This window comes from Pseudopipra pipra, chromosome 11 (assembly GCF_036250125.1).
Source record: "Pseudopipra pipra isolate bDixPip1 chromosome 11, bDixPip1.hap1, whole genome shotgun sequence".
In the NCBI taxonomy this organism is placed as follows: domain Eukaryota; kingdom Metazoa; phylum Chordata; class Aves; order Passeriformes; family Pipridae; genus Pseudopipra; species Pseudopipra pipra.
Window position 1 is genome coordinate 6,740,373 of NC_087559.1, and position 22,544 is coordinate 6,762,916.

Genomic DNA, 22,544 nt, shown 5'->3' on the forward strand with positions numbered 1-22,544 from the left:
CTAAAATAGAAAAGAAAAACACTCTCCAGAAATTGCAGCCGCCTTCTGATCAGGCTGACTTTCAAGATGATGGTTAATAAAAGCCCTTTGGTAGGGTTATGTCCTTTTATTATATTAATAGTAGACAAACAGTTACAGTCATACTCTTGGACACACAGATGTGTCCGTGCCCTTAGGGAAAGTCTTGCTAAAAAGGACAGTACTACTCGTAGTACTCACAGCGCGTCGAGTGAGCAGAGGAGGGAGGGAGTGGAGTCATGGGCAGGCTCCATGGCTCACTCACGGCATCACACCCTCCCCAAACCTCACTGGCAGAGCTTGGTCATCTTGTCAAGAACATGCTGAAGCCATCTTTCAAAAGCTTCCCGTGCCACCAGAAGGGTTGGTTAAAAGGAGAAGGCAAAAAACCCTGGAATTCTACTGCAGTGGGGTAGTTTAGAAAATGAGTTTCTTGCAAATATGGAACCTCCTGAGATTTTATGGCTAAATTGTAGGATTTCTCAACTCTGACACTCTCCAACAGCTTCAGTGAGACTGTTCACTCTTAGTTTCAGACTTGTCTTTATATACTTTGCTGAATCTGGGCCTTAAACCTTTTATACTTTGCCAAGCTATGAGTCACTGAGAGTGCTGCTGCCTCAAATGAGCCAGTGACTAAAGCAAACTCATACTGATCATTCTTGAATCCATCTTGTGTTGAAACTGATGTCACACTGGGCAGATTTTTCTTTTATATAACATATAAGATAATTGTTGAAATTTGTATAGAAAAGTTTGATTAAAATTGCCTCTAATTAAACACCGTGTTCATTGTTCATCACCACATATTTAGAATTTTTTTAACATTAGAAAAAATATTTACATTTGAAAAACTAACCATGTCATGAAAGTGAAAATTTTTTTTGTAGCAAAGTATATTTAAGGTGTTCTTAAAGAAATTTTCCCTCTGAGGAGAAAAAAAGAGGTTGTCCAAATATACCTGCATGCATGTGCATAAATGTATGAATTCATATGTGTGTTTATTATATATCCACATGTGCACAGGCGTGTGCAGATAGATGTGAAATTTAGTGTGTCATAATCCGTAGTACCTATAACCTTAAAAAATTATGCATGAAAGCCTAACATGATCCATAAAGTCACAATTACTTAAATGAACTAACAAGAAAGAAGATACATTAAGCTCTGCAAAACTGTAAAATTAATATTACAGCTATGTCACCTTCGCCTGCAACTGGACTGAGCAAGGGTGAGAGAGAGAGAGAAATCAATTCCACGAGTTTTGGAGAATGTAAGACTGTGCCGAGAATGTATCTGTGTCTTGTGATGTCTTGTTCTGGTGTCATTGCTGCTCTGTGGCGGGGGGCTCTTCATCACCAAGGGAGTCTGGCAGGGCCATACGCCAAGGTTAGCCACCAGGGTGCAAAGCACTCGCTTTACTGTGTCCTGGCTGGCGGCGGATCGCGTAGGCGGTGGTGGGGTGGGCGTATCATGGTCCTCTTTCGTTCATGAGTTTGCCCACGTGGCTCATCGTCGGAGCTGCATCACTCACTTCTCTTCCATTCCTCCTCATGGCCCCAGCAGAACTCTTCTTACCACTTTTGCAATGCTCTCCAAGCGCTCTGGTTTCATTCACGACGAGCAGACTGGCAAATTTTAGCCATTTGGGCTATGCACGTGTTTTATCAGGTCAGACATGCTTGAGATCAGTCAAGGTATGGGGATGCAATGAATGACTCCTAGAGGCCATTTTCCATTCGTTTTCAGCAGAGTTTGAGCACCACCATTTTTCTCTTTAAGTAGGGAAAGTGGCTTCTCTGAAGTGCTAATGAATAATGGGAGAGGCTAAAATAATTTTCCAGTAGGGAACCTCAGGGGGTCCCACCTCACCTGCACTGAAGCACAGAGGTGGATGGGTGTTCTGGGCTGTGCCAGTGAATCACTGTACTGCAGACCTAGTGCAAAAAGTGGTCAAAGGAGTTTTGCTTGGTTTGTACTCACTCTGTGTAAATGTGTGTTGTCTGTATGTCTGTCGCATCTGTGTTCCACCTCTCTGTAATCCTTCCAGTGGAAGGAGTGTTACATGGATGAACTGGCTTCTTTGGGGGATAGACTTGTCTTTTTATGTTGCTTTGCTTTGATGCTGCTGGTCCAGCCGGGCTTGCTGTTCCCTCCAGCAGCATTAATTGTCTTGCTGGTAACCAAACCAGGGACATACGGCATCGTTCAGTGAGACTGGAGAGCTGACAAATGGGAAGGTGTTGAGAGATGCTGAGGAAACGGGCTCTGCTGAAGCTCTCTGCAGAAGCCACTTTACCTCTGACAGATCCAACACGCACTATTAATTGGTTGAGGCCAGCCTTTGCCAAAATAGCCTGCGAAGGGCTGGAGAGACACTTCCGAGTGTCTCTGCTCGTCACGCTCCCCTCGCTGAAGGCAGTGACAAACACCAATTAATTCATTGTCTGAATTCTGCTGTTGTGCCACACGTCTGTAGGGTGGAGAGCTGCCTTCAGCCAGAACAGATGAGCCACTCAGGCACCCAGTGTATTCATCACCTGACTGCTCTGTAATTGTGTCTGGACAAAAATTATTCTCCAGTTCAGTAAGGGCATGGGTCTTAAGCTTAGTTTATAACTGCAGGTAATTAAAGTGTGAAAAGATTATATATAAAGCCAGTTTAAATGAAAATATCAAAGCAGACATCTGTACCTTACCACTCACCTATCCATTTAATTTTTAGTATTCCCAGATCTTCAGTTCATATTGTATTTTAATCCTCTTGAATCATTGAAGAGAGACCATCAGAGCTAACCAAAAGTCTTAACACTGAAAAGCACCAGACCAGACCCAAATCATTGCACATTAGGCACAGGCAGTGTAAAATGCAATTAGGGCCCAATCCGACACTCACTGATGTCAATGGAAAAGAACTTGCTCATAGATACAGAAAACTAAATGATGTTTCATTAAACATGCTGCATCCTGTGTCTGAATAGGCACTTATTTAAATCAGATTCCTGAATTATATACTTTGGTTTCTGTACTGAAAATATAGGCAGCTGACTGGTAAAGGAACAGCTTTTTATTATCATTAATTATAAATTTTGGGAGGGGATCATTACAAAATTAGTCAACGTTACAGATACTATCCAATAAATATTAAATGAACCTGAAGTTGTCTTCTGATATGATTTAATGTTAGCAATTAGTTTTGCATTTTTTAAAAAGGATGAAAGCAAGCATGAGTAAGTTAATATAAAACATTACTGTTCAACCGCTCTTCAAGGTTAGTACTTCACTGTATGTAATATTCATTGTAACAACCTAGCTGGTGTTCCATACTAATGAGTAGGTGAGGTTGGGCTTTTTTTATATTTCCAACTTGTTTTATCTCTTCAGTGGTTTTGCAGAGCCTGTACTCAAGCAAGTGAGAGTCAGGAAAGCTGCATTGTTTTGAGTGGAGCTCTTCTGATTTACAACAACTGGGGATCTGTCCCATTGTTATTTAAAGCAGTGTTAGTAGAAAGACAGAAAACTATGCTTGGGAAAGTTAATTAAACAGTAGAAGTCATAACAAGTGGCTCTTTTGTCTCCTGTGAAAGAGAAGACAGCTGTATTGTTTCTGGCAGAGTAATTCTCTGTTGTACACATTTATTTATTGATGATTTGGAAGAGGCTCTTGCTCTGGGTAATGATGCTAATATTGACAGAAGGAGATATTATAGTGATAAACAAATGGCAAGTCACAGTTAGACACCTAGAAAGTAGAAACCACTGCATAATTTTTAGTAGTGATTGAAATAATAATCCTTTAGTATTTAAAATTATGTTTGCGATATTGTCTGAAAACTCAAGACCACCTTATTTGAAGGTTAAAATTGAGTAGCGGATCCCCCTACACATCCATCTGAATAGTCCTGACTTGGTTATAAAGGTGTAGTTTTTTGATCAAAAATTACAGTTTTTCTTCTCTCCCTTCAGTTCCAGATTACCAAGAGCAGGATATCTTTCTATGGAGAAAGGAAACCGGTTTTGGATTTAGGATTCTAGGTGGAAATGAGCCTGGAGAACCTGTGAGTATCATGTTTTAACTCACGACATCTTTCAGAGTCATGGCAGTAGCATGTATAGATGTGCAGAACTGTTCTATAGCATGACTATTAAAGTAACTTGTGGATTATATATATCCTGCAACTCCTCCCCACCCTCCCTTTAAAAAAAACCCCAGAACTCCATAACAGAAATGGTTTTTTTTTCTCCTTCTACTTTTGTTGTAAACCAGATAAAAACACATAGGTCTGAAATTGCCTGGATGCTGAGAAAAGGATGTCCTGGTCAGGTTTGCAAGTATTTTGATCTTAGAATGCCAGGTTTTCTATTTCCTCGATCCTCTTCTAGAATTCACTCAACTTCTTTACCATAAATTCAGTGCCTGTGGGAGGTGTCGTCCTTTCACATGCTGCACAGGTCACAGCTAGGTAGTGACAGCATGAATTTCCATGTTTTTCCCTGCCAAAATTATTTTGCTCATTTATGGGAAGAGAGATCATGAATTCATCTCACGTTAAAGTAACTCCACAGAACTCACTGAAGATAAACCAAGACTGAGTTGGTGGACAGGCGAGTGGTGCCAAGCTTGTAAACCCTAGAGGCAACTGAAAGAGTAACTCAATCTCAACTTCCCTGACAAGACCCTCAGTGCTTTTAACCGTCTTCCTGTCTGGTCACTGTCTGGTTGAACGAGTTTCCCAAGGCTATCTGTCATTAGAGTGAATGGACTGCCTAAAGAAACAAGATGTCAATTTATTACAATTCCATGATGTGGCTGCATTCACACAGAGCTGCTTTCACAGGAGCAACTTTCCTGACCAGCAGACATTTGTCAACAATTTCATGTCCCTACTAAATTGGGTCTAACTACGAGTGCCCCTTGCTTCCAGCTGGCTGTTGGGCTGGTTCTCATTTGTCTCTCTTCTTCTGCTAATTCATCAGATTTACATCGGTCACATTGTACCGCTGGGTGCTGCTGATGCTGACGGCCGCCTGAGATCGGGTGATGAACTGATCTGTGTGGATGGGACGCCTGTGGTCGGGAAATCACACCAGCTTGTCGTCCAGCTTATGCAACAGGCAGCCAAACAAGGTCATGTCAATCTGACCGTCAGGCGCAAAGTGGTTTACACAGGTAGGCTGCAGTGTTTCTCTGCAGGGGTAGCTTTTCTTGCCAGGCTCCCATCTGCTCAGCAAATGGTTTAAAGGAAAAAAAGCTTCTCCTTCTAGTACTGGGAAAACTCAGGGGATGTGTTGTTCTTCTTCCTCTTTTGCCTGTTTTTAGTCTTTTTTGTTCTTGATCAAATAAGTTTCAAGTATTTTTTTCCCAGTCAAGAGTCTCTCAGTCTCGGTTGGATTTCCCAGTCTTTGTGAAGGTTTTGGATAAAATGAGGAACTGTTTGGTTGCAGTATATCGTTTTTAGTTCTACTTATACAGCAACAGCACTGTGGCTGACTGCCTGTGTTTTCTGTTCACTTCCTGAAATAAATGTGCTTCCTGATAGTCACCCTTAAACTGGGAGTGAGGGGAAAAAAGCTGAAGAGTCCACAGGAGGGGAGGTGAAGGCAGTGGTGTGTGGTGTCCCCTGTCCCAGGCTCGGGGAAACTTCAACATGTAGTCAACCAACTGCAGGATGGAAAACTGTAAACACTGTTGGTTCTGGTGGTGCAGGGCGTGCATGTTTGTTATCATAGAGTCATAGAATGCTTTGGGTTGGAAAGGACTTTAAAGATCATCCAGTTCCAACCCTTCTGCCATGGGCACCTTCCACTAGACCAGATTGCTCAGGTCTAGAGAGGTTTCTGTATGCTGAGTTATGCTGGGCACTGTGCACACACTGCACAAGTGTAGGGTTTAAATGGACAAAAAAGAAGCTGGCAGAAAGACAGAGATGCAGAGAGAAGTGACACTGCCTGGTGGCACCCAGATGAGTGACTGAAAAATGTTCTGATAGCAAAGAAAATGGAAGACATGCGCATGAGCTTTCTAAATGACATGTGACCTCATGCTTAATATTGGAGAGTAACTTTGGGGTGCCGCCTCTTTCTGTGTGAATCCCTTTAGGGAGCTCAATTGTGGCATTTCATTTAGCTCACTTAGGAAGAAAAGATATTGTGTAGCCTTTCAAGTTTAGGCATCATCGGATAAATAGGCAGCGCTGTACTTTGATCTTAAAGAGCATCAAAATAACATTCAGTTTGGAAATGAGGCCCTCAGTGGAAGTTAGGACTAGAAAAGTACCTCTAAAATAGCTCTGTGTTCTTATCCAGGACTGAGCTCCTTCTGCACAATATTAGATGCTCATTTCTCATTTCTTTCCTTCTTCACTTTGTGGATTGAACACCAGGTAATGTCTCTCCTCTGACAGCCTCTCTTTGATTCCTGACCAAGGGCTGCCAATGTGAGAGAAGCTTCAGGAGAAGAGCTTTGGGAGGAAGGGGAAGGGCAGCTGAATTTTGGTATTGTTTTTGTGCATAGATTTTCTATTCAGTTTTACAGCCTCCAGGCTGGAAATTACCATGAAAGATTTAGATGCATGAGATCTCTCTTGATATTTCATTCAGAGGCATGTTACTCCAGACCGAGCTATTTCTGAATCATTTCAAATGTGGACACTTACTCTAGGATAAATTATTCAGAATCCCTTCTTTCACCTTATATTTGCAGGCTTTTAAATTCTGGTATAACTTTGTAGAGAAGGCTGTTCCTGAATTTTGGTCCCTTGTTCCTCCTGTCATCCGTATGCCAGTAGAAAAAAGATTGTTCACCTAAATGGGTACTCTCTGTCTTGAGATTCATGTAGGGGGAATTTTATGCGCCTGTATTCTCAATATGTAGAATACTATGTATTTAGTACATACTTTAAGTGCAGATGGCACTTCTGTCCAAGGATATTTTAAAGTCTTTTTTCTTTGGACCACGATTTTAGAGGATTAGATTTTGTTTGCTTTTTTTCTGTTGCTTTTAAGATCTTCAACTTAATTTTGATTCACCAAATTGGAGAAGTGACCTGATTAGTGGAGGCAGCCATTCAGCAGGGACAAGTGCAATATGCTGCTCTCAGCTGCACAAATGGGCTGCAGAGAACAGGCTGAGCAACACGAAGTGGAAGCTGTTGTGGGCCATGAGCTTTACGCTGAGGTTGGCTCAGGTGAAGGAAAACACTCTGCTGGGATGTAGGCAGGGGGGAACTCTCCTGATTTCCCAGCAGATGATGGCTTAGTGCAATATGGTCCAGCACTTCAAGAAAGACATGTTTGAGTTGGAGAGAGCCCAACTGGAGGGAGTCCAGAGGACCAGGGAGAATAAGGAGAGCTCTGGAAAACATGGTCTGCAAGGAAATACTGTGAACAAATTTGGATTCTTTAGCTTAAAGCAGAGAAGGGGGAGGAGGTATTGTACTCCTCAAGACTATAAGAGGCTGCTGCAAAGAGGAAGGGAATAATATGTTCTCCATATGCCTGTTAGATAGCACTAGAAATAATAGCCTTATGTTGCAGCAGGGAAGATTTAAGTCCGATATTGCAACCAATAGATTGCCTGGGGAGATATTTAACAGCTGATTAGACAAACATCTGTCAGGACTGACACTAAGTATAGTTGGCCCTCACTCAAGCAGAGTTTGGACTAAGCAATTTTTTTGAGACTTCTTCAAGCCTTGTGGTAGCTGATTAGATTTTAAACTACTACCCCTTCCAATTTCAATTGCTGTTGAACACTTGTTTAACGTTAACAATGTTTAATGGTTTCCTTGTCTGTGCCAGTTGCTGATAGTTGCTGGTTCTTCTGTCCAGAATAGTTTGCTTCACAGGTTGTTTTGCTAGTGTGGGAGATTGTTATTACTTATGATCCCATTAATCAAAGGCAATCAGTGCTACCTAACTGATAACACTGAGTTTAAAAATACACAGGTGTTGTGATGGATGTGTGATATTACTGTCTCTCCTCGTGGCTTGTGCACGTATATACAGTTGTACATATATAACTGAAGTGAGGATGTGACAGCTCAAGGAGGCACCTTTCAACTAATGTACTCTACGTTTAAAATGCCACCAAGCACCCAAGCATACAGCACTCCACTGGTTTAACCATACTGCTGCTGCAGTTTGGCAGTGAAAGGCTTTGGCTGTGTGACCATACATGGAAGAGGGTGAGCATGTGTGGTCAGTGCTATCACTGAAGCTATTGGTTGTGACATCCAAAAGGATACAGAGCCCTTGGTCATTCTGGCTGTGATCTGTAGACTAAAGCAGGTGATTTTCTCCTGCCTTTTTCCTCAGTAGAGATCTCTTTTCAAACACTAAATGGCGCAGCCTGCTCAAACAATCTTTCTTCCCCTCCTCCCCAGTTCCCAAGGCAGAGAATGAAGTCCCATCCCCGGCCTCTTCCCACCACAGCAGCAACCAGCCGGCCTCGCTGACGGAGGAGAAGCGAACGCCGCAGGGCAGCCAGAACTCCCTCAACACCGTCAGCTCGGGCAGCGGCAGCACCAGTGGCATCGGCAGCGGTGGTGGCGGGGGCAGTGGCGTTGTCAGCACCGTGGTCCAGCCCTACGATGTGGAAATCCGCCGCGGCGAGAACGAGGGGTTCGGCTTTGTCATCGTCTCGTCCGTGAGCAGGCCCGAGGCGGGGACGACGTTCGGTGAGTCGTGGAGTTTTTTAAATGCGCCTCAAATGAGACGCAGGTTTGAGCACTGCAGCACAAGGAGGCGAGTGGGGATCTGTTTAATTAAAAGTCGTGAGCGTGCCCCAATTTATGTAATTAATAGCTTAATCGGAGGCAAAGACTTGGTAGGTGTTTGCCTCCTGGGTTTTGTTCAGCACTGAGTCGAGAGAAGCAAAATGAGAAATCCCAACCTGAAGAGCAAAAATTGCCACCAATGGCAGTTGCTGATGGTCGCTTTCTGGGAGAGCCTTTCTGGGGTTTGCTCTCAGAAGAGCTGCTGGGGATCCTCCCAGTGATGCTGTTTGCTAGTGCAGAAATGGAGCAGGTGGAATGAAATATGTCTCCTAATGGTGGAATCGAGCCAGTTGATTTAAAAGCAGTAATGCTTAAACTGATTAACTTCTCTTTGGCAATCAGGGTTATTCTGATCCTCATTATGGAGTGAACCTGCTGATAGATGGAAAGTTTTAATTAATAGTGCTTGCTGGTAATACATAAAATGCAGAATACTGTTAAAAAAACAGGATGTTTTTTTGACCCATTTCACCTCTTCCCAAATCCATTTCTTCAGAGTAGGGTGAAATGAAGTATATGCAGTGTCACACATAATGTCCTGCCCTAACAGAGGGTGATCATGGTTTCTGTTTGAAGACAGTCTTTCTGCCAGGCAGACACCCATTTCCAGGTGTTGCTGCAAAGGAGGTGTGTGTAAGCTGGTTTTGCAAGTATGCTCAGAACTGCCTGTTCTTGAGCAGGAGTGTCATTGCAAGGAGGAAAGCAGTCAGAGATGCTATTTTCTTCCCTTTCCATCTCCTCCAAAAGGGCCAGAGGCAGCATACACTTGGACTTTGTAGTGGAAAAAGGTATTCCCTCTCTGTTAATCTGTGGCAGATGTTAGGGATGGAGGGGGAGAGGAAAAGGCAGAGCACATGCCTTGGCCTTCTTCACACTACCTCTCACAGCAGGGTTGTGGTTTGCAGACAAAATGTATTGGAGGCTCCCTGTACAGCTTGAGGGTTCCTGGGGCATGCAAGTGCAAGAAGTGGCCTTTCCCTCTTTATCCTAGGCTTTTTTTCTGATTTCTTGCCCATCAGTAATGCCCTTACTTACATGAAGGGAGCATCACCTCCCTTGCTGGTATTGATGTAGAACAGGCCATTTCTAACACTGTTGTGAGCCGTTATGACAGGAGAGATTTCAAGGGGGAAATATCTGGTAGAAAGCCAGTGCATCGAGTTCTGTCAGTTCTCAGACACCAGGCTGCTTCACACTGTCCTTGCTGCTGGAAACTGCACTTGAAAATAGGAGTTTAGGTGCCAGAACACAATGGTATAATATAATATGGATTAAACTGAAGTCAGTCTAAACCAGAGGGAGTGCTTTTGTCTTCTGAATGTATTTGCAAACGTGTGTAAATAACTTTTACTGTATGAAGACTATGCTCTAACTCTTTTCTGCAGAGAAGCCTTGACCTGAGGTTGTAAAGAGTTGTGTTTGCTTTAGCCCAAGATACTCGCTAACTGGAAGTTTTCTGTGCAGGGGCTCCTCATGGAGATCTGTTGATCTGTGACTGTTTTTCCTTTAATTTTTTTCAAGTATATTCAGCTTTTTCCTAATACTCCGCATGAGATGTGTTCCCTCTGCTGTCTGGTGCTTGCCCTGGACCTGCTTTGTGGTTTTTTTCTTTCATATGTAGTATTTAGAGATGGGCCAAACTGGTTCTAAAACCCACCTTGGTCACTTTGGTGTGGGCTCTGTCATCTGTGTTCAGTGGGTTGGATAGAGTCATACCCTCAAAACAGCCTTTAAACTGGATAGGGCTTTGTATTACCAGAAAGAGAAACTTTCTAACATCATAGTAAAAGAAGAAAAAAGAAATCTCCCTGATGTTTGCAACTAATATTAATGCTTTCTGCCAGTTTTCATCGCATCTCCCAACCTCACATATCCATGTCTTGGCCTTTTCTTCCTTATAGTCTTTCTAGTGTTGTCATGTGTGCAGCAGTGTATATCTCTAAAACTACTAATCAAGTAAAGACTATAGCAGAGATGGGAAAGTGCATCTTGAGGGTGAATGTATTGTGGATGCAAAGTATGAGGTGACCGCTCTGTACCTCATGTTTTCAATCACGTGCTGCGTGCCTGAGGGCCTCTTGCCCACATAAAGGAGCCCTACAAAAGCCCAATGGATTTATCTTAGTGATGTTGTCTATCCTCTTTGTCCCAATTCTGCATGTTGTGGACGACCCTGTGTTTTTGGAACAAACAGTTGCATGGAACAGGAGGAGAATTTTGTCTCCAAAACACATTCATCCTAAAGTGCTCTTGCTCTGTGTGTCAGACATCTCCATGGTTTTGTGTGTGGTTTTAGAGGTATTTAAGTGAGGAGGTCCTTATTCCTTACCTGTTCCCACCCTGGTGCCAAATAAGGTCATAAAAGCGGAAGGGTTAACAGAGGCTGAGGTGAATGCCTGCACCAAACGGGTTACCTTTGTCAGTCTTGGCCCATCTGTAGTGGTCCTGTGCCTTCCCTGGTAGTACCTTTATTCACGATGGAAGAAAAACGTTTCATGTTGCTTCCCTGTGCAGCGCTGATAGAGTGGGTCTGTGTGTTAGAAAGGGAGCCGTGCTCCCTCCTAGGCCTAGAACGATTTTATCTTTCTAAACTGAGAAAGAACAAAACATTGGCAGAACCTTGAACAGCCGTTGGCTTAGAGAAGGACCAGAGAGGCTGACAACAATGTAATCTTGGAGAAGGAAGGCTGAGTTTTCTAGAAACAGTTTCAATCCTTTTCTTCAAAAATAAAATCAGATTTGGGTTATGATGGGGCTGCAAAGTGCAGTTGTAGTCAATAAAAATCTCAATAAAAATCTCACAATTTATTAACAGAAATCCAGGTGGGGGGAGTTTTGAGTGATTAACAAAACACCTTTTTGTGGAAAAAGTAAAGCTTTGTGCACTCATACTAGTTGATTGCCAATGTTTTGAACACTGGCAGCAAAGCTATCCTATAATAACTTTTGCTTGATGCATTAATTAATTAACCCTTAACCTTCTCTTTCCCTTTTCAACCCTTTTTCTCCTTTTCCCCTTCACCATATTCCCACGTATGTAAACAATTAAAAACCAAACCAAAAACAAAACCAAAAAAACAACCCCCAAACCAATACAAAAGCGGGAAATGCATGTGTGGCCATGCCTCACAAAATAGGTCGGATAATTGAAGGGAGTCCTGCCGACCGCTGTGGGAAGCTGAAAGTAGGCGACCGGATCTTGGCCGTCAATGGGTGCTCCATCACCAACAAGTCGCATTCAGACATCGTCAACCTCATTAAGGAAGCGGGAAACACCGTCACCCTGCGCATCATTCCAGGAGATGGTAAAGTATATGTTTCCTGCTGTCTTATCTGACCCTCTTGTTGGTTTTTGTTCCTGGGCTTTTTTGTGTCAGTTGGAGCTGCAAAGTCATGGAGGACTCAATTCCCACTCCCGCTTTGGGAGGTAGCAGTGAGGGAGGTTGTGAGCCCTTCACAGCTTTATTTTTTCTTCCTTTTTATAGAAATAGATGGTTTTAAACAGGGAGGTGCTGATTCGACATTAAAAAAATAATATTCCGTTCTATGTATCTCCTTAAAATGATCTGCCATGAGTTTGATACACGACTTGGTACACTTTGATTTGATCCTTAGGTTTTAATAATGCAGCTTTAGAATATTTGGGAATCACTTGTTAGCATGTGGGATTCCTGAAGCTTTGTATAGACACAAGCAGGCTATGGACTAAAGAGATAACAGAAAGGGATAAACACTTTGACATGTTTTAAGCTGTTTCAAAAGCAGATTTGTTTTTATTCTCAGTAAGTTGCTTTGGGAGCAAGCTCAATACATTTTTAAATGACTGTTTAAATGGTGGTGGCTCTGGAGCTGCTGTGAGCCTGCAGCTGATCACTGTAAGAGTTACCCTAGAGAGGATCTCACTGTTTCAGATCAGAGGGAATATGCAGGATCCCTAATAATAAGCAGACACTTGGTACTGGTTTCAGGTCACTGAAGTATTTAATCAAAATAAGGATCTGTGTTATATATCAGTTTCATTACATTGATGTCTAGCTTGACCCCCGAATAGGAACAGAGCAGAAACCTTGTAAAATATCTGCAGCAGAACTAAAATTGCTGTGGTTCTAAATTCTGAGTATTTATTTATTGTCCTGCTCTGCCATGGATGGGTTCATGGTGAGAGCTCGTTAGGCAGAAACCTTTTAACGTTGCTCTCCTTTTAAGTTAAATCCATGGGTATAAGATTTGATGACTCAGATACAGTGCTAACAAGCATTCCTTAGAGTGGTACAGGACATTATTTGCATTTAAATGTGGAGAAAGTATGATTAAATTTGAAAGAAACCCAGAGGAAGTATAGCTGAAATGAACCTAGTACCTGAAAAAAGAATGAAGACGTTTGATGATGTGATTTCCAGTGAGAAGCACTGGGTAGTTGCTAACTCTTAAACTTTCTGATCTGAAACGTGGATTTGGTTACCCCACAGAGCATGATTATGCTGTGTTTTGTTATAGGATAAAAATAGACTGGGATGAGAAATGATCTGGTTATAAATTGTTTCTGTTTAGGATGATATGTTTTGCACAAAGCCTTTATTTTCCTACTGTCTAGTAGGTACCAGGTCAAATGGTATATGATCCTCTGCTGCTTGCAGCAAATTAGGTGTTCATGAATAATAAAATGGCTGTGAATCAGGCTAACATCAGAGCTGGCCTGCGCATGCCTGCTTTGGGAGATAAACTGAGAGAAGAATTGTTCATTACCTGTATTTTAGTATCTCATAAAAATCAAGGAAGGTGAATCTTTAAATAAATGAAGAGCTTGTTTTTTTTTAAAGGCAAAGCCACCTGAGAAATAAGCAACTTCTGAATGGTTTAAAAATTTTTTAAGAAGAATGTAGCTTCCTGATATGAATGCTCAGCCAGTCTTGTTCATGCAATTACGTGTCCCAGATATCATGCAAATCGCTTAGGTTAGGGAAACACGTACCTGGGACTGACATCACATGTTCCTGGAGAAAGTGGAAAGGTGTTCCCTACTCTCCTAGCAATGCAAACTTCAAGTCTTTTTATTTACTGTCACTTTGAAATTCCAAGTCAGATTGCCATCTTTGCATAGTATTACCTGCCTTTAATTTCCGAAAGCCACTAAGACCCAACACTCTGAAAATTGCTGAGAGGTTTGCTCTAAACCCCCATGAGATACAAAAAATTAGTCTCAGTGTTGTTTTCTTTTTGATGTCTTTGTGTGCCTTTCTTGATTTGTTGTTTTCTTTGTGTTGACTTTTGAGTGCTTTTTTTGGCAAATATAAATGGTCTATGTGCTTCAAGGAGGGGGGAGCATAAATCAGAAGCCACTTGTCAGATAAACATGAAACTAAGGCACATCACAAGACTCACAATAAACTCACACTGCTAATCTCTTCTAACATTATTAAAAACACCAAGAATGTCTGCTTTGGAATAAGTTTTGCACAAATTAATTGCTACAGACCACTGCAGGATTACATTTGCCATGAAATTATGATGCTTTAACACGCTTCCAGCTGATGCAAGGATACAGAATGCTGGGAAAGAACAAGCTTAGATTAGACATTTAATTGGTGACTGTTTTAGGGCAGAGCAGGGCAAGGAATCAATGAAATATGTAGATTTTAGAACATGCAGATGTAATTGCACTAAAGATCATTTTTGCTATGTTCTGCTCCGGTTTTGCATGGTGGTTGGAATGCATCCTGAACCAGTGTCTAGAAAACTAGCAAAATTATGCACAACTCCTGACTCATGGGATAGGGTGGGCTAAAGATAGATGCAGTGCAGTGGTGTGAAGATACATCTGTACCAAAGATGTGTTGTTGCTCTGCTTGGTATTATTAGTGTGACCTACTAAAGGGTAGGAATCTTGCATTCTCTTTGAAGCCCATCTTCATCTGATCTCCAAATATTTGTGGATGATTCCAGAGCCTTTTGTTCTGGATGAATACAGAACACTTAACTTTGTTTTGGGGCCTTCTTCTGTTTGAGTCAGATTTTAACATCAAGGCATCTTTACAAAATAAACAGAATTATTTCTTAAAATTCTACAGTGTAACCACCCATAGGGATGCCTCTTCCTCACACGAGCCAGCTGTCAGTGGCACAGCATCACATGGGTATGTTTTGCTCGTGCCTAACCTGAGAGGTGCAGGCAGACCCAGGAGCCTCTCTTGCTGCCTGAACTACTGGACACAAGCCAGCTCTGGTCTGGAAGATGTTACAGCTCCATATGCTGAGGGTTTGGGCATGTTAACTTGGGCACAGTACTGCAGGCAAAGGAGCTATGTTCTTGTTGCACCCATCTGTTTAAGTGCTTCTTTTTCTCTTTCCCCTTTCCTGAGTTTCCCTTGACGTGCAAGTAGCTACAGAAAGGAAAAACCTTCCCCTTATCTAGATTTCTCCATAATTAGAATAAATCCATGAAGTAAATTAAGCTCCCAGGACCAAGTAAGCCCATGACCACCACCTCTCCTTAATTCAGGCAAAACCCCTCCCATTGCTGCAGTTTTTTATTACAGCTGGACTCTGTTTAGTAATGGCAGATTTCTCCATAGTCAGTACAGTGAATTACCAGACACTTAAGAGGCAAAAAAGGGCAGGGTAGGAGACCTTGTAATTCTATGTTGGAGAGCCAGATGTTTCCATCCAGTTTTTGTCACTGTTGCCCTAGTGATTGTGCATTCATTTTAGATTTTGATCTTAAAAAGTGGATCATGGTCAGTATTTTGTAGTTACTTGTCACCTGTGGTTCTCTCTTGGTTACAAAGGGTATAGGCACAAAGTGGGGGTCTCCTGTGTGCAGAGCTGTTCCTCAAAGGAGCAAGGGTCTGACACTGCAGTGGCTTTAGCTGGGAATGCTGTGCCTGATGAGTGGGTGTTTCCGTGGACTGTGTCCATCATTCTCCATATGCAACCAGCTGTTCAACATTTGTGTGGTTAAGCATGTACCTACCACCAAGGCTTCCCCTGAATTCAAACTCCCATGGGAGGGAAAGGGTGTTTTCAGGACTGCTGACTTCTGGAGCAGTTCAGCATTTGAAACTCTTCAGTACTAATTTCAGTTCAGGATTGATACAATATGTAGTTCTGGAAAATGTGTTGAGTTCAATATACAAGAGTTCCAGGTCTTTCCTCCAAAAGTGTGTTGCTAATATTTGGCTATTGGCATTGACGTGTCCTTAATTTTAGGCAGAATTTTGAATGAGTTTGGACTTAACTCTGGTGTTACTGAAGTCTGTGATACAGCTCCAGAATGACAGGGGGAACATTTTGCCCTGCCATGCTGTGAGGGATGCCTAAGTAACCTCTTTTCAGTTGTGTCTACAGCAACTCCCATCCCAGTTGTAGGAAGCAGGAGAGAGGACCTCTCCTTGAAGCACCTCCTGCTGTGCATAGAGAAATATGGCATTTGCACAGACTGATGTTGAGCTGAGAGCCTTTTACTGTGGCAGAAATTGAGTTTAGGAGTTACTCCTGCTCTCTGTATTCTCTCTGTGCATCCTTTTGTGAGTGGTACTCAGAGCTGCTGATGCATTTGGTGCAGGTAGTTAGTTCCACGTCCCTGTGTGCAGCTTTCAGTGCTCAGGCAGTAGTGGGTTGTATTTCAAAGACAAATTTCAGTAAGTTTGGGCTTTAGCCACATTCAGTATCACCTTGCGAGGTATTAGATGAAAGCCACATCTCAATTCTACTGAAGATTGCAGTTTCTGATGGAGGAAGGGACTGATAAGCTTATAATCTCTGGAATACTTATATCTACTGTAAAATTCATCTAGCCAACCTACCATATTTAGAGACTTTAGTGATTGGAATTCATGTCATTAGATAACAGACAAAACACTGTTCAACCCTTCCTCTATAAGTCTTCATTCTGAGTGTGTCTAAAGGTCAGAGGGGTTTCCAATCCAGATTTCCTAATTTTTTTTTATTTTAATTTTTTTTTCATTTCTCAAATGAGTGTACAGTTTCATATACATAATTACTCTGTTAATTTGGGGAATTGAGCAATTTGAGCCCATCTGAAGTTCTTTAGAAACAACATAATGATGATTTCCAGTGAAATGCCTTTGCATAACTTCTTTTTCTTTCAGTGAATAGCCAGTGGTCTTCCCTCATAATGAAAAACAAAATCTATTTTGCAGAATCCTCCAATGCTACTTTATTGACCAATGCAGAAAAAATTGCTACAATCACAACCACACATACTCCTCAGCAAATACCACAGGAGACCAGGTCAGATTGTTTTCCTTGAGGAGGGCATGTTGACATGCTCTCTCTTTGGTTACTCCTTGATCACCTTCACATCCCATGAGCTGTATTTTTCTTCTCTCCCTCTTTCTCTCATTCATTACAGCAGGAACAACACCAAACCAAAGCAGGAATCCCAGTTTGATTTCAAACCACCCCAAGCAGCACAGGTAAGGAGCACCTCTCTAATTGTTTTGTTTACCACAGACTGTTGTTTCCAATCTGCTTGAGGGCTGGCTGTGTTCAAATATTTCCCTTGGAAATTCCTACTGAGAAGCTGTTCTCCCACAGTCTGTTTGCTCAAAAAGAAAGAGGAATTTGCTGATTAGTTTCTTAATATGTGTTGCTGTTGTTTCAGCTGAGAAACATTTCCAACACATTCTCATCAAGACTTTGAGGAAGAAAAAATAAAGGAAAAAAGCTGACATTTTTAGGGCAGTAATAATTTATGTGTTTGTTTATTGAATTGTATATTGTGAGGGGCCTCTCCAGAAAGTATTGTTGCGTGCAAATGATAAATTCAGAGGACAAAAAAGAGGAAAACTTAATAAGGGGCAATGGCTGGAGTGTTCCAGCTCACGCAGATGGCATCTTATTAGAGAGATTATCTATCTCACCATTAACTTTCCTTGCCACTGGCCATCCCAGAAGTAAGCTCTTCTATTAGGGGCTTCAAAACATCCCCATAATAGCATTTGTGGAAAACAATGCCCAGGCTTCTGAGCTTCTTGCAAAGGAATAGATGATGTGGTAACAAAAAGGAAAAGCCAGCACACACTCACCCCAAGTTCCATTAGACATTTCACTGAAGCCTGGCACTGGAAGTAAGGTTGTCCTCACCCTCCGTGCAGTTGGTAGAACGCTAACCACCCTCCACAAAAAGGCCTTTCTGCCCTGGGCACAGGAGGTGTTGTGTAAAAAAAGTGCCCAAAAATGCACCATGGGACATGGCCAAGCCCATTCATTCCAAAAGCCCTTCACAGGCCACCACCAGAACTCCAAATTGCAGAGTGGAATCTGAGGAAGAAGCAAATCCTAATCTGTGTGTGAAAATTCAACTGATTTTCTATTTTTAATTATCAGTAACAAAAACAATATTGTTCGTTGTTGAATAATTTCAAAATGGGAGTAGAGCACTATTTGACTTCCTATTCAGTTGGGCGTTTGTTTTCTTCTCTCCAGCAGGACCAAGACTTCTACACTGTTGAGCTGGAAAGAGGAGCCAAAGGTTTTGGCTTCAGCCTGCGAGGTGGCCGAGAGTATAATATGGATCTGTACGTGTTGCGGCTCGCTGAGGATGGTCCAGCTGAGAGATGTGGGAAAATGAGGGTATGCACAAACTGATTTTAATACCACATATCTTTGGAATTAGCTGACTTCCCTGCCTCTCCCTTCTGCTGTGCCAGCTAAAAGGGAAATTAAATGTTAACTGAAAGTGGTTCCTATTTACTTCTGTCGTTGGCATCTGTCACTCTTTGTATACAGTCTGTAGCAGTGTGTGTTCATTGGAAGACTTCACCCCCTTCTTCCAATCCTGCTTTCCAGATTCTAACACATAATCTGTCTTTTAAAGCCTAACAGGGATGCATGGAGCAGTGAAAATGTAATAGCCACAGTCTTTGTCTGCTACTGGGCAGAGTAGGGACAGAGCATGTGTATGGCCCACAGGTTACAAAATTACAACGTGGTTTTTGATTAGCATTAACTTCACATATCAGCTAAATTGCAAATATTATAACAAGGGCATATGTTACAAAAGGCCTACTAAAAAATTAAATTGGCACATTTTATGTACTCCTTGCTCCTCTGTTAGAGAATGCATTATAACTTTCCCGCATACATCTTTTTCTTCTCCACATAAGTCATGTGAAGGGCATTTGCAAAATTCTTTTGCTAGGGGTAGGTCTATAGGTCCAAAAATTTTCTGATGAAAATATGATGAAAAATCAGTGCTGCCCTTTGGAAGTCAATGCTTTGACAACCTCTTCTAAGCCCTGTTTTCTTTCCTGATAAATGATTATATTTACGAAAGCAGCTTTGCTGGTTCATGGTAGTATCAATATCCAAGTGAGAAACAGACCTGAAAAAGCTCTGTGAACATCCCAGTTGTGCTAGACTGTGAAACGAACAATCACTTTGAAGACTTTACAAATAATCAAAACTAAGTAGAATAGCAACAATTCTAGCACTGCTCTTACTATTGAGCAATACAGTTTTGCGATGTGGTTTTGCAAAACAGCAATGAAATATTTTTATACCTCAAGTTTTCCCCATTGCCTTCATGTGTTCCAGGCCCCTGCACACTGTTTTTTGTGGACTGTCACTAGAAGGAGTTGGGCTTTTTTTAGCTTCACCTGGTGCATAGTTGTTCCACCTTTGCTGTGGCCATTGTCTTGTGATGTGCTGGAGGGGACCCTTGTGGGGACTTGGTTCTAATCTTAGACTCTCTTATTACATTGACAGATCGGTGATGAAATCTTAGAGATCAATGGAGAAACCACCAAGAACATGAAGCACGCTCGGGCCATCGAACTGATTAAAAATGGTGGCCGCAAGGTCCGCCTGTTTCTGAAACGTGGAGATGGCTCAGTCCCAGAATATGGTGGGTCAAACTATGAAAACATTCCTTTCTTCCCTGGCATCACTCCATGAATGATTTGTCTCAAGATCTGAAGCGGGAATTCTTTTTTATTTTCCTTTCTCACCAGTGTCTTACCAACCTTTGCAACATATAATTGCCTCGCTTGTGCTGAATTTTCTACACATTTCATCCTTTGCTTGCTTCCATGGACTTGGGGCGCAGTGTAAGGCAAGATCATCATAGCAGTATTTTTTGGTGATCAGAGAGGAAAACAAAACAAAACAAAAAACCTTATTGTCTTGTCCAGCCAAACAAGGAATGTCATTGAACTGTGCCAAACTGTTTCTCAGCGGCTGAATTGTTGTTTCAAATAGGTCTCTACTTCTAATCAATGCAAAAACTGGGATCCCAAGTTACTATTCTGAAGCAGTGATTTTTTTTTGGTTAGGTTTTTCTCTTAGTTCCTGTCTGTATCCATAGACATGAATGCCGAGATGGCTTACGAGATTTTTGCCTTTCCTTAATATTTATGTAAATATTTATAAAGTTATTTAAGAAAAAGAAGGAAAAAAAGAAAAAGCTTTACTGCAAAAGTATATTGATTTGGCCTCCTGAGCCCTTTTCTTCCCCCTTAAACTGTCTGCTGGTTTCAACTAGTTAATTTGTAAGGTCTGAAAAGGTGAGGAGGTTATGAAAAGGTGCTCTCATGTGTGTCTTGGGGGAAACAGTCAGTCCTTGTTTCTTACTAAGAATTGCATTAGATTTCCTTTTCTTCCCCTGGAGGTTGGATTGCTGGGTGGCTTAACTTAGCACACTATTTAATATTATAATTATGTCTTATTTATTTGAGATAATTGTCAAATATTGTGCCCTCGATGGAGGGCTACTCCCAACCAAAGGTCTTTGAGGTTTCTATAGAAACTGATGATTGAAGGGATGTCCTTTATACTTTCCTCCCCTTATTTGGGTTATTTCTGTGTCAGTAAGTTCTGTGTTTATCATTCTCTCCATGTCCTAACACCAGAAACAAAACCCTTCTGCACAATTTATGAACTAGATTTTCTTTTCATTTACTGTACCATGTTTGAGGGTTTCTGCTCAGTCTGCTCATTACTTAACTTAAAATGACCAATTCAGAGTAAAACCAACAAACAATTGAAGTGTTTAACGATATGGAAGGGAAGTTGTGGGTTTACACTTCTGTAATATAAATAGCACACCAGAAAGATCAATGATGGCACTGAAATTCTGTAATGTTCTTTCTACTTTTGTCTTTTCCTATGCTCCTTTGGATGTACAGTACTGTATCATATGCTAGACTGCATAAATACCCTGTAAATTAAGTGCTTCACTTCTCAAAGCATATGTCTGTTGCACTGAGGATGGAAATCCACCACCAATTTTCTTTTGGCTAATGCTAACCACTAAAAGTTTGTTCTCCAAGCAAGGATTTAATATACAGGGGTTGCACTACTGTAAAGAATATCCTTGTAACATTTGGGACTCCTTCCTCTCTTTGTTCTGTTCGCTGCAGTCGCAAATGGTTCCTCTAATAATGTTAAGTTCCAATATTTTTCTGACTCAATTGGAACGTGCTTCTCTATGAGGCTGTATATTTTTGTAATGAGTTTTGTACTTATTTTTAATGTTGTGGTCTCTGGTGAACTTTATTTTTCGTTGTTGTTTGATTGTTAATGTTTTTTCTATGACATTCTGTGTCACTGTTCCAGCTGTCTTTTAGAATGGATGCTCTCGTTGTCTGGGTTATTGAATCACCTCTTAGATGTCTCTTTATGTCACAATAATAACAACTGCTGTCTTTGCAGCCTTATATTTGGGTGAAGCCTAGACAATCTGACTGGAAAAATAAACTTTCTTTATTCTAAGATAAAATATGAAGATTTTTCTTTCTTTCATCTTTGTTATAGGGAATCTAAATTTTCTACTTTTCTCTTTCTCTTTCTCTCACTTTTCTTGGTGCTGGGCTCTTCCTTCCTCAGCGATGATACCTCCTAATATCGCTGCATGTATGAGAAATGACAAGCTCGGGGAGTCTTGCTTCTACCTTATGGGCCATAATCAAACTACGGTTTGTAGCTAAAATCAATATTAGGTGTTTTTGTGCTGTGGCCTAATTCCCTCACATTGCTTTCCGCTTTGCTATATTTTATATGTACAGCAATTCATCCCGAACACCCTGCGTCCCCTGAATTGTAAGTACACACACCACAGGACACGTTTAAGCCTCGCTTGTACCTTGTGTGATTAGCCAGGTTGCTGCAAGCCACATGCTTACAGCCAAGGAAAAGCAGTGTGGTCCCCAGCTGCTGCCTGAAAATCCTAATAAGCAAAATTACCCACACGTGGGTCACAACAGAGGGTTCACCTGGAAATCACAAAATTCTCACACGCGCACACACACCGACCCTCCCGAGCTCAGGAATGGAAATGCCATCAAATGGGAGATGCTTGGCCTGATGGCAGGAGGAATGAGCCTGTAGAGGGTTTGTCCTGGGGGAGGGAAGACAAAAAGGAGAAAAAGAGGGGGGGGAAAAAAATCTGTCCCCACAAGTGTTTGTGAGGGTGTTCAGTTGTTGCCGTCAGGACAGCCCACCTCGAGGTGGGTGTCTGGGTGTGAGCGGCAGGAAGTGGCTAAAGGCAGCCGAGCTGCCATGCAGGAGTTACTTCTAAAAAGAAAAAAAATAAGCAAATATAAGCAGCACTTGCATTAAGGCAGCACAGCCACTTTAATGTTTTTCGTGTTTGTAATGAATCATTCATAAACATCCGTTACAAATGACAGCAGTAATTGTAGCTGAGCTGCAGCGCAGGGCTGGGGTTTAGTTTGAGGGTTGTTTTTGTACTTCTGCTCTGCAGTTTGTCTTGCAGAAGTAGCTCAGCTC

The 22,544-nt window shown here is 41.8% G+C and overlaps 1 protein-coding gene across 32 annotated transcripts in view; it reads left to right on the plus strand.

The window, feature by feature from the left end:
- The window catches only part of MAGI1 (membrane associated guanylate kinase, WW and PDZ domain containing 1), a 327,423-nt gene that overhangs the window by 301,239 nt on the left and 3,640 nt on the right, over positions 1 to 22,544 (plus strand). For 6 of the 32 annotated variants that reach the window (XM_064667263.1, XM_064667251.1, XM_064667252.1 and 3 more), the window contains 9 exons: positions 1,214 to 1,291; positions 3,985 to 4,076; positions 4,996 to 5,188; positions 8,403 to 8,696; positions 11,897 to 12,100; positions 16,955 to 17,045; positions 17,167 to 17,230; positions 18,243 to 18,389; positions 19,524 to 19,662. In XM_064667263.1, the coding sequence (XP_064523333.1) occupies positions 1,214 to 1,291; positions 3,985 to 4,076; positions 4,996 to 5,188; positions 8,403 to 8,696; positions 11,897 to 12,100; positions 16,955 to 17,045; positions 17,167 to 17,230; positions 18,243 to 18,389; positions 19,524 to 19,662 (1,302 nt within the window). Of the gene's footprint in view, positions 1 to 1,213; positions 1,292 to 3,984; positions 4,077 to 4,995; positions 5,189 to 8,402; positions 8,697 to 11,896; positions 12,101 to 16,954; positions 17,046 to 17,166; positions 17,231 to 18,242; positions 18,390 to 19,523; positions 21,535 to 21,641; positions 21,731 to 22,544 lie in introns of those variants that run through there. The other 26 variants (XM_064667274.1, XM_064667280.1, XM_064667281.1 and 23 more) reach the window with 16 other exon arrangements.